This window comes from Pagrus pagrus (assembly GCF_965226575.1).
Source record: "Pagrus pagrus genome assembly, chromosome: 11".
Taxonomy (NCBI): Eukaryota; Metazoa; Chordata; class Actinopteri; order Spariformes; family Sparidae; genus Pagrus; species Pagrus pagrus.
The window spans coordinates 1,361,381-1,374,302 of record NC_140195.1 but is presented as its reverse complement, the minus strand read 5'-3'; the positions used below and the strand labels follow the sequence as shown (position 1 = coordinate 1,374,302).

Below are 12,922 nucleotides of genomic sequence, written 5' to 3'. Positions count from 1 at the left end.
CAGTTGATCCTAAATTATTTTCTTTAAGAAAACAAACTTGATAAATATGTGGAACAAATTATCCAGTCAGTCAAATTCTGATTTAAGATTCAATCAAATTCAAATAAAATAAGAAAAAGTAAGAGAGTCAAACACCAGAATTCAAACCTGAACATAATTTTTTACCCCAAATGATCAAGTCAGCCTGAAACAGGACTTCTGTCAGCTGTTATAACAATTATAGAAAAATATCGCATTATTACATCCTATTACAACAATTTTTTAAAGTATTTTTATCAAAGAACAACATAAAAGAGCATTGAAACATTTTCGCATTCCCACCACCCGCTCCATCTCATCAGGCCTCTGGTACTGCCCGGTTCGCACTGGTAACAGAACTCATCTCAGGGTCGTCTTGATTCATATTATAATTATCTAGTTCAACAGAACAACTGAATCAGACGAAGAGAAAGATGAAGCTGATGATTTCCATTGAAGAAATGTTGAAGAAATGTTCTCCTGTGGGCGATAAAGAGACAAACACGTCCCGACACAGTCGTGTACGTATTTCTTACTTGTTTATTTGTTTGTTTGTTTGTTTGTTTGTGTTGCATGTTGAATGAGGTTTCCCGTCAGATTTCTGTGCTGTTCACCTGTTTTATTCTGAGAAAACACCAAAGTGTTGTTATAATTTCCACTGACATATTAAATGTTCTTTTCATTTAGCAGTTCAGGGGATAAATCAAGGTTTTTAAAAAAAAAAAAAAAAAAACTTTATTTCAAACCGATGAAAACAACAGAAATGAAAAAATGGATTGATTGAAATCTTTATTTCAAACATGTACTTTTTAAAAAAGACCATAAACAAACAAACCAACAAAGGAATAGTGCATAAGAACAGAAAACAGGCAGATCTAATTACGTGTTTGAAAGGAGCAGGAAGAAATGTGAACTTAAAGTATCTAATCCCGACTCCTCTCCATTAATCTTTAGATAATATTTTATATTATATTTATATTTATAATTTGTAGTCAAATATGTCCTGAAAAATATCATTTAATTTATCAACCATTTGTCTCATGTATTATAACTAATATATAGATTTCCTTTTTCTTCTATAAACATGTTCTACTCCCATAATTACTTATGTGTTCATAACTATAATAAGTATGTATTCTCCAGCATCCACTAACCTCTCAACATACATATCTACATATTTACATATATATACTTACATTCCTATCTGCAGACAAAAACATAATAAATTAATAAATTAATAAAGAAATAAATTAATAAAGAGGTGAGTTAAAGTAAGTAGAATAAATTAAAAATCTGAAAAATATTTAATCTATTGTTTTGATATTTGCTGATATTGTTTTGAGAAAGAACTCATTGACACATATTTTTTGATTTCCTTCATAAATACAATAAATTGAGTTTTTGTTTGTAAATGTACATTTCTGAATGAGGAATTTGTCAGAAAGTAAAATTATGTGAATAAAAATCTATTTTTCAGCTTTCTAAAATAAATTCGTGACATTTATTCTGAAAAACAAATTAAAACCCGGAAGTATGCTCAAACTTCCGGTTGCCGGCGAAGGAGGCGGAACAAAACAGTCTCGAGACTCCGCTCGAGCTCTGTTAGCTCTGCTAGCTCCGTTAGCTTCTTCCAGCCTGTTTCAGCCTTTTAGTATAAAATGGGGGAAGCAGACGTGACGCTGAATCAGACCGACGAGAAGCCGCCGGACTCGGCGTTGGTTCCCGGGGAGGACTCGGTGGTGTGGAGCCACGAGGTGGAGGTCTGTCTGTTTCACGCGATGATCGGACACAAACCCGTCGGTAAGAGGCAGCTAACGTTTATTAGCATGTTAGCTGCTGGAGCCGCTAACTGCTACACACTCCGCTAACTGCTACACACTCCGACCAGTTTAACCCGTTGTGTCCCAGACTGGAGGTCACGGACGTGTCTGAGGGGTCCGTCTAATTACTGGACACTAGTTTGACTTCTCTGTTTTTCTTTCGCTAGTTTTCTAATTTTGTCCAAAAATAAAATAGTTTGAGCTGAAAACAAACCAGATCAGAGACAGATCAGACTCAGCTTCAGTAAAATCCAGCCAGATCTTAATATAAGACACTGAGATTACATTTAAAGTTACATTTCCCCAAAATAAACTTTAACTCCAAATGTCAAGGTGCAGGTTTGTGCTGCGTTCAGGGGTCATGGGAAATGTAAACATTCACATCAACATCGAGTTAAAATAACCAGTCTGCATTCTGTGTTTACACAGTGCAGTCCAAAAGTCTGACACCACATTTAAAATCTGTAATATTGTCACATAAACCTGGAATTAATCAGAAATAATCCGATTCAGAACGTGTGTGAGGTTATTCAGTGTCTAATCATGATTAGACTAAAGGTCTGTAAGGGGTCAGTGCTGGAGCTCAGTTGTATCCAAAGCCAAAGTGATCACACCATCAGAAGATCAACACATGAAGCTCAGTTCACTGAGAGATGGAAAAACACTTCAACCAGCAGTCGTCCTGTCAGAAGAAGGCTGTCCTGTAGTGTCTCAGAGGACGAGGAGACGTTTCTAAACCACTTCTCAGGAGGGAAACAAGGACAAACGCTTGAGTTGGGCTCAGAAATACAATAAAAAGAGTATTTACTGATGAATCCCAGTGATGGATTAGTGTCAGTAGCAGGAGGGTGTATGTAAGGAGGCGGACAGGAGACAGAACGACACCACAGTGTTTCAAAGCCACAGTGAAACATGGTGCTGGAAGATGTTTTCAGACTCCTGACCGAGGAGAAGCACCACTCCATCCTTCAGAGACATGCTCCACCCTCTGGTTTGATGTTTGTGGAGCCCAAACACACCTCAAAGACCAGAGAAGACCGAGGAGTCCTGACTGTCCTGGACTGTCCTCCGCAGTCACCGGACCTCAGCACCATTGGGGGGCACTTGAAGACTGAGAAAACCAAACGAAGCTTTGTGGACCCCTGTCACATCATGCTGGGGTGACATGAGTCAGCAGGTTCTGCACTCACTTGTGGAGTCCATGCAGCTCGAGGGCATGAAGGAGGACGAACCAGATACTGAGATATTTTGGATTTTTTCGAAGATTCAACTTTTCACTCAAACTGATATTATTATTTGTAATGAACATTTGAAACAAATAGAAAATAAATATTTATATATTTTGACTGGAGGTCTCAGACTTTCTGTCCTCACTGTTCCTCAACATCTTCAGGTGTAACTTTGTTTTATCTTTAATTGTCTGGATGATAATCAGGGCTGATATTCAGCGTTTTCTGAATTGTCTCTGTATCGGTTTCTGTTTTATGTCAGATAGCCATAAAATACACCAATAAAAAAAATGAGCTACTTTGGCTCTGATGCAACATCCTGCCAATAACACTGTCTGATTGATAACACGCCACAATTAATAGTTTATAAACAATAAAATAATCTGAATCTGCAAAGTAATTATAGTTATCAAATAAATGTAGTGGAGGGGAAGTATGAAGTAGCAGAGAAGTACCTGAAAGTTGTACTCAAGAACAGTACTTGAGTAAATTTTACTTTAATGTTGTCACTGTTTGTTTTTACTTCAAATGAATATCAGTCCCAAATATTGTTTTTCACACTCCTCGATTTTAAAAGCCGCTGCTGAACAAGTCGTATCAGTCGACCCCTAATTGTCTCATTTTTATTCAATTCTGCTTCTACCATTGTTTATAAGGTGCTGTATAAATAAAGTGTATTATTATTTGTCACACTGTATAGAGCGAGTGTGTAACTGTGTGTGTGTCTCTTCAGGAGTGAACCGTCACTTCCACATGATCTGTATCAGAGATAAGTTCAGTCAGAACATCGGCCGGCAGGTTTCCTCCTCCGTCATCTGGGACCATCTGGGAACCATGTACGACATGCAGGCTCTGGTGAGGACGCACACACACACACACACACACACACACACACACACACACACACACACACACACACACAGACATGAGCTGACTGTGTTCATCACTTGTGAAACCTTTGGTATGTGACTTAGGTGTGTGTGTGTGTGTGTGTGTGTGTGTGTGTGTGTGTGTGTGTGTGTGTGTGTGTGTGTGTGATGCAGCACGAGTCGGAGATCCTGCCGTTTCCAAACTCAGAGAAGAGCTTCTCTCTGCCTGATGACATCATCCAGGAGGTTAAAGAAGGTGAGGGCGTGATCTCTGTTGGGATGATGATATGGCTCTCTCTCTGTTGATTACCCACAGTTCCTTGCAGTTATTTAAACATTTTACAAGCTGGGACATGAGGACATGATGGGACGTGATGACATGATGTGATGTGAGGACATGATGGGATGTGAGGACATGATGGGATGTGAGGACATGATGGGACGTGATGACATGATGTGATATGAGGACATGATGTGAGGACATGATGGGACGTGATGACATGATGTGATGTGAGGACATGATGTGATATGAGGACATGATGGGACGTGATGACATGATGTGATATGAGGACATGATGGGACGTGAGAACATGATGTGACGTGAGGACATGATGACATGATGTGACGTGAGGACATGATGACATGATGTGATATGAGGACATGATGTGATATGAGGACATGATGGGACGTGAGGACAAGATGTGACGCCTTCACTGGAACATGATCTTCTTCTGTTCTCTGCAGCTTCACTCACTTCTTCTGTTTGTCTCATAGACCACCATGTAAAGCTCTGGTCTCGTCTCGTAGCTACTGTTAGCATGCTAACATTCAGAACTAACATAGCAAACATTATGCCTACTAAACATCAGCATGTTAGCATGCTGGCGTTAGCATTTAGCTCAAAGCATGTGTAAGTGCGGCCTCACAGAGCTCTGATCCACACAGGAAGTGTTTCTGGTGGGACAGACTGTCTCTGTCAGTCCACGTGCAGCTGTTTACATCTCACAGATCAGCTGCTGTTTACGTTGTTAATGTCGACTCATTAATGGGGTCTGTAATAACTTATCAAGCCTCCCAGAGTGCCCAGGAACTCAGCAGCTTCACTGATAGAAGCAAATGGGTCAGTCAGTACAAACAGTGCTGAGCCTTCATGTAAAAACAGTTCTGTTCAGTACATTTCTGCCGTAAGTCGTCCTGCTGGAGACAGTTTGGCTGCTGTCCTGCTGGAGGACAGAGACAGGTGGATGAAGGTTGGAGTCACATTTGTAATGTTGTCAAATGTAAATTTGATTTGGATTCAACTTTAGTTAGTGTCGTTACAAACACGTCAGTCAACGACGTCTGAAATGTTTAAATTCTGCTCATTGATGCTTTGAAGGCACAAACAGTTCTCTGGACTTTCTCTCTCAGGGAAGCTGGGCTCAGAGGAGGACACCAAGGAGGAGTTCAGGATGGAGAGAGAACCTCCGGCTACACATGAAGAAGGTACCGTCTCTGTTCACGGTGCTCAGACGCAGCGTCCTGACAGCTGAAGGCTTCAGTTCTTTGTCTGTCCTGTCATTTCTGTCCCATTGTCAACTTAAAGACAAGTTTTTACAGTATGACGTCTGTGTCGTGTATCGCAGCATGCTAACTAACTAGCCCTGACCTGCTCCAGTGCTAGTGGTGTAAACACCGACACTCCCCTGGAGTCCCCGGTACTCTGAGCTCTCATTCTAGACCACTACTCACAAGGCTAACTGAGCTAACTAGCTAATGTAAGCTACAGTACAGAACTTACGAGTCAGATCGAATCAGGGATGTTGAGAGTCGTGACACCCGCGGGTGAGACCGGACAGGAAGCCGTCTTTGAAAACATCCGGCCGTCGTTTACCTCCGCTGCCTTGTAGACACGAAGCTTTCATGTTTTAATCAGGCTGTCAGATATCACTTTCACTACATGATTATTGTGGCCAAACAAATTTGCAATAATATCTTTATCACCAAACAAATGAACGATAATTTCGTCATCGTTAATTAGTTCAGCCTCAGTATTCTGTAGAAATTTTGGAAAAAATGCAATTCAATCTAATTTTATCTTTTATCTTTACTGTGAGTTTCGTCTCTTTTTTTGGCAAATAAATTCCCCTTAAAACACAAATGTAGTGAAGCAGAGAGTCTGTGACCACAACTGTAACACAACAGCAACAATTACTATCAGCGACTCAGTTTCTAGTGAAACAGCAGCCAGATGAACTCATGAACCAAAGATGCAACAGGTCCAACTGTGTTATTAACATGAGATCAATATAAAACAAAAGACTAGCGTATTGTTGTAGTTTCACCTGGATGTAAACACAGAACATTAGTTTGTTTATTTACTAAATGAGTCAGTGTGTTTTCAGACAGAGTTTAATAATCTCACTCTCACCTGTCGTCTTTAAAGCCTCGTAGCAGTTTGGTTATTGATCGTCGTGTTCATGTGCAGTTTAATCTTCTAGTGTGACGTACAGTGTGTATGACTCGTTTCTCTCTCTCTCTCTCTCTCTCTCTCTCTCTCTCTCTTCAGGCAGTAACTCCTCGGTGAAGATGTCGGAGCGAACGAGCAGCAGTCGGGACAAGGAGAGAGAGCGAGACAAAGAGAAGGGAGGCAGCGAGGGAGGAGCAGCGGGAGGAGGAGGAGGAGGGAAGGAGGCGGAGAAGAGGAAGAGGAGTCGAACGGCCGACAAACTGCTGTCGTCTTCCAACCCGGCGAGTCCGGGAGGCGCCAAGAGGAGACGCACCTGAGAGACGGACAGAGCGAGCGAGCGAGCGAGAGAGAGAGACATAGTGTGTGTGTGGAGGAGAGAGGGAGGAGGAGGAGGAGGAGAAGCTGCCGTCACAGGAATCAAACCTGCGAGTTTTGTGTGGATGAGGTCGAGGAGGCGCTTCATGCTGCCTCGTGTGAGCTGCTTCATCTCAGCGCAGTCGTCATCATGTGATCCCAGCGGCAGGAAGTGACATCACTGCCGCCGCAGCCGGAGGACACGACACGATCCCGAGTGTCACCTGATGTCCGACCACAACGTCGTCCAGATCTCTTTATCTTTTCATTATTGTGTTGTATTAGAAGGTTTCAGTGTGTCCCGCCTAACGTTTTAAAACCATCCTGTGTTTTATATGAAGTGTAATTTATCATCTCATCGCTCGCCGTCAGACTCATGATGGACACCTTGAAGAAAAAAGGGTAACGATCGATGCAGCAGAACCAGAGATATCGCCATTTTTATTCCCTTTTCTTGTCGAAACCTGGGGGCCTACATTACCCACAATGCAACTCCACCACGGACAATCCGATCCGAGGTTTGTGTGTTATGCTAGTAGCAGCTAATGTAGCCTGCGGCAGAGATGAGGAGCAGCTACAGACGTCTGCTCGGCTAACGTCTTCGTTTCAGTTTCAAACGCGTCGTGTTCGGCCGACGGCGACTCGAGCGACGTCACTCGAGGCCGTCTGACAGACTTCACACAGCTCCTCTGGAGACACTGAAGGATTTATACCACTGTTAAAATATACGTATGCAGTTGAACTTTGAGGTGTAAAATCTGAGCAGGGCCTGATCGCAGACAGACTCGTCCTGTTCTGGACATCAGATGTAATTAAAGGAAACAGCTGAAAGGTTGAAAACACGACGTGTGTCACAACAGACGAGCCGCACGTCAGGAAAACTACGGTTCAGCTGGTGTTTCTAGCAGCGAGTCTCTGTTATCGGCCTGTTAGCGTTGAAACACGTGCTGCCGTCACTGCCTGATAACAGTGTCGCGTGCGCAAGTCTGTCGGCCATCTTGGACAGCCAGATACGGCAAAACAGCTCGGACAAACCTCATACAGAACTGCAGTGAAGGTGATGGTATGACGGACAAAGAGCGCAGAGCAGAAGGAAGCAGTAAATAGGATTTGATATTAAATTTACACGAGTGAGATTGAAAACTAAAATAAACTAGATATGTTATTTTTGTTTGTTTAATGGACAGTAGTGGAGATCTTAACGTCTTTCTCGTAGAAGATTTGCAAATGTAATCATAAATATAAACTAACTTTTCTCTTTTCTGCAGTGTTTATCATCTGTATTTTATTGAACGGGACGATGCAGTTTAACTTGGATCCAATATAAAGAATGTAACTGACGTGCTGCACTGACAGGTTGTTGTTAATGCTAATTGTCAGCTCTTGTCCCTGGTTGGGTTTTTACATGTAAGACTTAAAACATACAGTATCATAAAATCACAGTACAATAAACTATAAATACAACAATACATCAACACACACACAACCTACATCACAGTACAATAAGCTAAACATGAGTACAGCTCCGGTTTTCTGTCAGCCGGCAGTTAACTTTTGTTGTCAGAGATTTTATTTCTGAGTTTGATTTCAGCTGATTGTCCACATTTCGGTCCACTGTGGTGTTTGACAGTCGCTCCTCGTCCCTCTGTCTGTGGATATTTCTGGAAGGAGGCTCTCGGGGTTCCCATGTGTCCTGGAAAACCTGGAAAGCAGTTGACCAGTTTTCCAGTCATGGAAAATGAGATTTTGGGACATTATATAAACTCCCCAAAACTACACAATACAGTCTGGTATTAGTGTTATAGTGTACATTATTATAAAAAATATAGATAAGGAAACCAGTGAGTTGTAAGTTTTAGAGAAGCATTTTATCTTTGGTATATTTACTGCTGCTCTTGATGGAGGACGTGGTGACTGGTGTTCAGGCAGATGATGATAACTGAAGTTCACAAGAGAAATGTCGTTGGGGTTATAAATTAATGAAGGAACATACGAGTGGCCGCGGTCCCTGACGGTCGTAACAGCTGGACCGACTCTGAACATGACCTCTAGAGAAGAGTGACCCCTGGCTCTGACACATTTAAAGATTCTGTATGTGGTTTGTCCAAGTCGTGTTGCCGTACCAGTCTGTCCAAGATGGCGGACGTACTCGTGCATGTGCCTCCTCACATCGGGTAACGACACCTGTCACCTCCCCTTCATGTAAAACAACTCGTTAAATCTGTTGTGACTTCCAGAGAAGCTCAGTCAGAGCAGAAGTCTGAGGCCGCCGGCTCTCAGCGGGAAGACAAACTGTTTTATTGCATTAATGGTGCTTCTTTGTTTTAATTTCTTTGTACTTCATCAGGTGAATGTGGAGCAGGAGGTCCGGTGTGATCGAGACTAGAGTTCAGACTCGGTTCATCTTAAAGTCCGAGCAGCTGAACAGTTAGAACCAGAACAGAACCTCTGCTGAACAGAACCTCTGCTGAACGTGAAGCTGCGACATGTTTTTGTCTTCTGACTGTTCAACAGAACACAATAAATCTCAACGTCTCCACGATGAACGTGAACACAGTTTCAGCTTCAGTGTGAGGAGTCGAGCAGGAAGTGCTGAACATGGAATCAGCTGATTGGTTGAATCAAATGTTCCTTTAACTTCTCAACGACGTGTTAATTTATTGATGTTCAGTGAGGCTGATCAGCTGTTTGTGTCATTAAAGATGAACTCAGATCAGAAACGTCTCCTCTTCTTCTTCCCCAGCAGTGGAAAGTAACTAAGTACATTTACTTAATTACTGGTACTGAGTTCTTCAATTTGGTGCTTCTTTGTACGTCTGCTGCATTTTCCAGATTTAGTGACGTTTTAAAGATTTTACGAGCACTTATTGATCATTTATTTACACATTAATCAGTGATAGTAAAACAATAATGTAATATAGACAGTAAGGTAACTTCCTTGACTGGGCTCTTCTACATAAGGATTACTTTAACTTTTGATACTTTGAGTTTGTTTTAATGTGAATATTTCTGGACTTTCACTGTTCTGTTACTGTAACTTTATGGCTGTAAATGAATGAATAGTACTCGATACTGGATATTAAATGTACTTAAGAATAAATTGTAATTTTCTGACAATAAATGTACTCGAGTATCCAGTGCCAGAATGTAACTAAGTACATTTACTTAAGCACTGTACTTAATTTTGAGGTACTCGTGCTTAACTTGAGTATTTCCCTTTTCTGTTACTTCATTCGTCCTCTCTACATTCTGAAGGCAAATATTGTACTTTTACTTGATCACTTTAGTTACTAGTTACTTTACAGATTACATGCTGCATCAGAGACAAAGGCGTCCCATAGTGTTCAGTTATACTGTGTGTACATGTAAATATATGTATAATTTACTTGTACTCGTACTTTTGATACTTAAGTACATCGACTGTTGGAGACTTTCTACAACTCTGGTCAGAGTTTGCTCTTTGTTTTATTTATAGAACATAATGAAGACAGTTTGTATGATGGAGAACAGCATATGGATAAAATGAGGTAATAAAAATATTGATATTGAGAAATAAAGTCACATAAACTGACATAAATCTCACCAACGTGCAGATTACATGAAGGTGTGTCGTTGAGTTTCACAGCTGAACTCAGGACTGAGGTTTTATGTTTCAGGCTGAACTTCTGGACGATGATGATGAGGTTGATGATGATGATGATGAGGAGGAGGAGGAGGAGGTTGAGGACTTCCTGTTTGGTTCACTGATCACAGCAGAGTGAGAACATCCGATTTATTAACAGACTGAAGCTGAAAGCAAACTTTATTTTCACAACAGATGTTTTCATCCACTGTGGTGACAACCTGCAGTGTGTTGATGTGACCACAGGGGGGCGCTGTCCTCCTGCTGTGGGACAACCCACCACTGGCACCAGAAAAATCATCTGTCACAAGAATAACTACAATTTCTTTTTCTTTTTTTTTTGTGAATTCAAAATATTTGGCTTCTCTCAGTCTGACTTCGTTCAGGCAGTCAGAGGTAAAGTGCTGCTGCATTATAAATGAGACCTGTCAGATGTTTCACAGTGAATGAAGCCTTCATGAGTCCTGTGAGTGCTTCACAAAATCACAAAGAGAAAATTACAGAGATAAATAATGTAGAGTGGAGAGAGTATTGATCTGGACTGATCGTGTGTCTGTCAGGTAAAGGTCAGCTGAAGGTCACAGTCTGTGAACACAGTGATTAAAGTCTGGAGCTGCAGACGTTCAGCTTTTATCTTCGTTTGGCTCGTTCATGTCTTCTGTTCGTCCTCACAGACGGTTTTGTGCTCAATCTGCTTTTTATTGACACGGATTGTAAAATGATGAGTGCTGTTATTAGCAGGAGACCAGCTCCTGAACCTGCTGTCAGCTGCTGTGTGACAGAGAAGAGGACAATAATCGTGTTGTCGTTGAGTTGACTTGATGAGAAATGAAAAGTTGAGGAGCAGAAACAGAAGGAGGACAGAGGAGGCTGAGGGGAGGTGACGAGGAGAGGAGGAAGAGGAAGGAAACGAGGAGGGAAGATTTAAATTTGTTTTATTTATAGTGTAACTTTAATCCACACAGCAAAAAGTCAGTTCAGTCTGGTTTGTAAAGTGTTAAATTCAAAATGTCCCCTGTACAAACTGACCACGTGTCTGTACTTCTAATAGAGATATAGTGTGAATTATCAGTAAAGATTAAAATCATATCACCCCAGAAAAGTTAAACAAATTCATTAGTAATATACCCAACCTGTGTTTTAAACGTGGAGGATTCAAAGGGACTTTTTCTTCATTCTGCTCGAGAGGTAAAATAAACGGTGGAAGAAATTTTATCTGTACAAATAACTTTGAAACCTGAGTTGTTGTGATCAGGGTGTGATGATCCTAACACACATAATTTTAGGAAGAAAGAGTAAATCTGCTTAGATTTATGTTTGTTACAGGCAGAACGGATGATAGCACTATCATGGAAAAATGTAAAACACACCAAGTGTCAGTAAATAGTTAACAGAGCTGTCAACATGAATCCTCAGAAAAGACTGCGTGTTCTCTTCAGAGAAAACAAGATGTTTAAATAAAAGTTTGGGGACTTTTATTTATTATCTTGAGCATTCAGTGTGAGCCTGGAGACGACTGACTACCAACTGTTTTTTTAATATTTATTATTTTCCTATCTCTTGTCTATTGAATTTGTAATAATCTTTATATTTCCTTCTTGAAAAGACAATAAATAAAGTGTTCTTCATCTCTGCTTTTAACATCTCATTTCTTGATTTAAATAAATACACGTTATTCCAGATTTTGTCTTGATGAGGTGAAATATTAAGTGTAAACATCACTTCCATGTTAACGATGGTTAGAACAAACCACGACAAATTCAAGCACCTGGAGGGAGTGAAAACTGTAGCCCGTTATTTCATTACACCTAAAATAAAGAGTAAACAGACTGACGGAGAATATGTGGAAATAATGAGGCAAATCACACACACGCACATTTTTGGGGAAAATGTGTGTTATAATGGAGGACGCTCTGTAAGGAAAGGAAAGTACCTTCAAATGATAAATGACTATGTCACTGGTAGTGATGGATATCTAACCAAGATATTAGATATTACAAGGAGCAAGAAACTGGTACAAGACTGAATTTGTGTTCTTTTTTAATGTTATTTTACTTTATTTCATTTTTCATATCCTTCCAGTTGTACGTTGACAGTCTTACATGGATAATGCTTTTTGTTACACGTCCAATAAAAATTATAGTCACAAAAAAAGATGGTTAGAGAGTTTTAAAAAGGAGCTGAATTAAATGGAAAAATAACTGTTTTTTTTTAAATAATATGACAGATATGTTTTGAAAATTACTTTGAAAATTTATCTTTTAATCTACCTGTTGTTTCAGGTGTGTTAAATGTCAACAAACTGTGAAAAATTCCCATCAGAAGTTCCAGAAAGTGAAGTAAGAAGCACAAAACAAACTCATTTAAACCTGAAGTCAGTCCTGCTCCTTTCAAACTGATCGATTGATGATTATCTGAATGATTCTGGTCCATCGCCTCTCAGTGGTGAAACAGCGCCCCCCCGGCTCTACATGCTGGTAAACTACAGTCTGAGTGTGGTGAAACCAGGACATTACACCCTGACTGCGGGGAGGAGACGCCAGGTGGAATCAATAAGTGTC

At 40.6% G+C, this 12,922-nt stretch overlaps 1 protein-coding gene across 1 annotated transcript; it reads left to right on the top strand.

The window, feature by feature from the left end:
• The first annotated feature begins 1,576 nt into the window (after window positions 1-1,576).
• Window positions 1,577-8,094, top strand: mrgbp (MRG/MORF4L binding protein). The gene is made up of 5 exons (XM_084367305.1): window positions 1,577-1,818; window positions 3,801-3,922; window positions 4,111-4,192; window positions 5,347-5,421; window positions 6,485-8,094. The coding sequence occupies exons 1-5, from the start codon at window positions 1,677-1,679 to the stop codon at window positions 6,700-6,702; spliced, it is 639 nt and encodes a 212-aa protein (XP_084223431.1). The 5' UTR covers window positions 1,577-1,676; the 3' UTR covers window positions 6,703-8,094.
• The last annotated feature ends 4,828 nt before the right edge of the window (window positions 8,095-12,922 follow it).

Bases quoted from the DNA above. Each gene is read 5' to 3' on its own strand.
- mrgbp (XM_084367305.1), top strand. From the start codon at position 1,677: ATGGGGGAAGCAGACGTGACGCTGAATCAGACCGACGAGAAGCCGCCG. The intron at 1,819-3,800 runs GTAAGAGGCAGC...GTGTCTCTTCAG, and splicing joins GATCGGACACAAACCCGTCG to GAGTGAACCGTCACTTCCAC. The intron at 3,923-4,110 runs GTGAGGACGCAC...TGTGTGATGCAG, and splicing joins TGTACGACATGCAGGCTCTG to CACGAGTCGGAGATCCTGCC.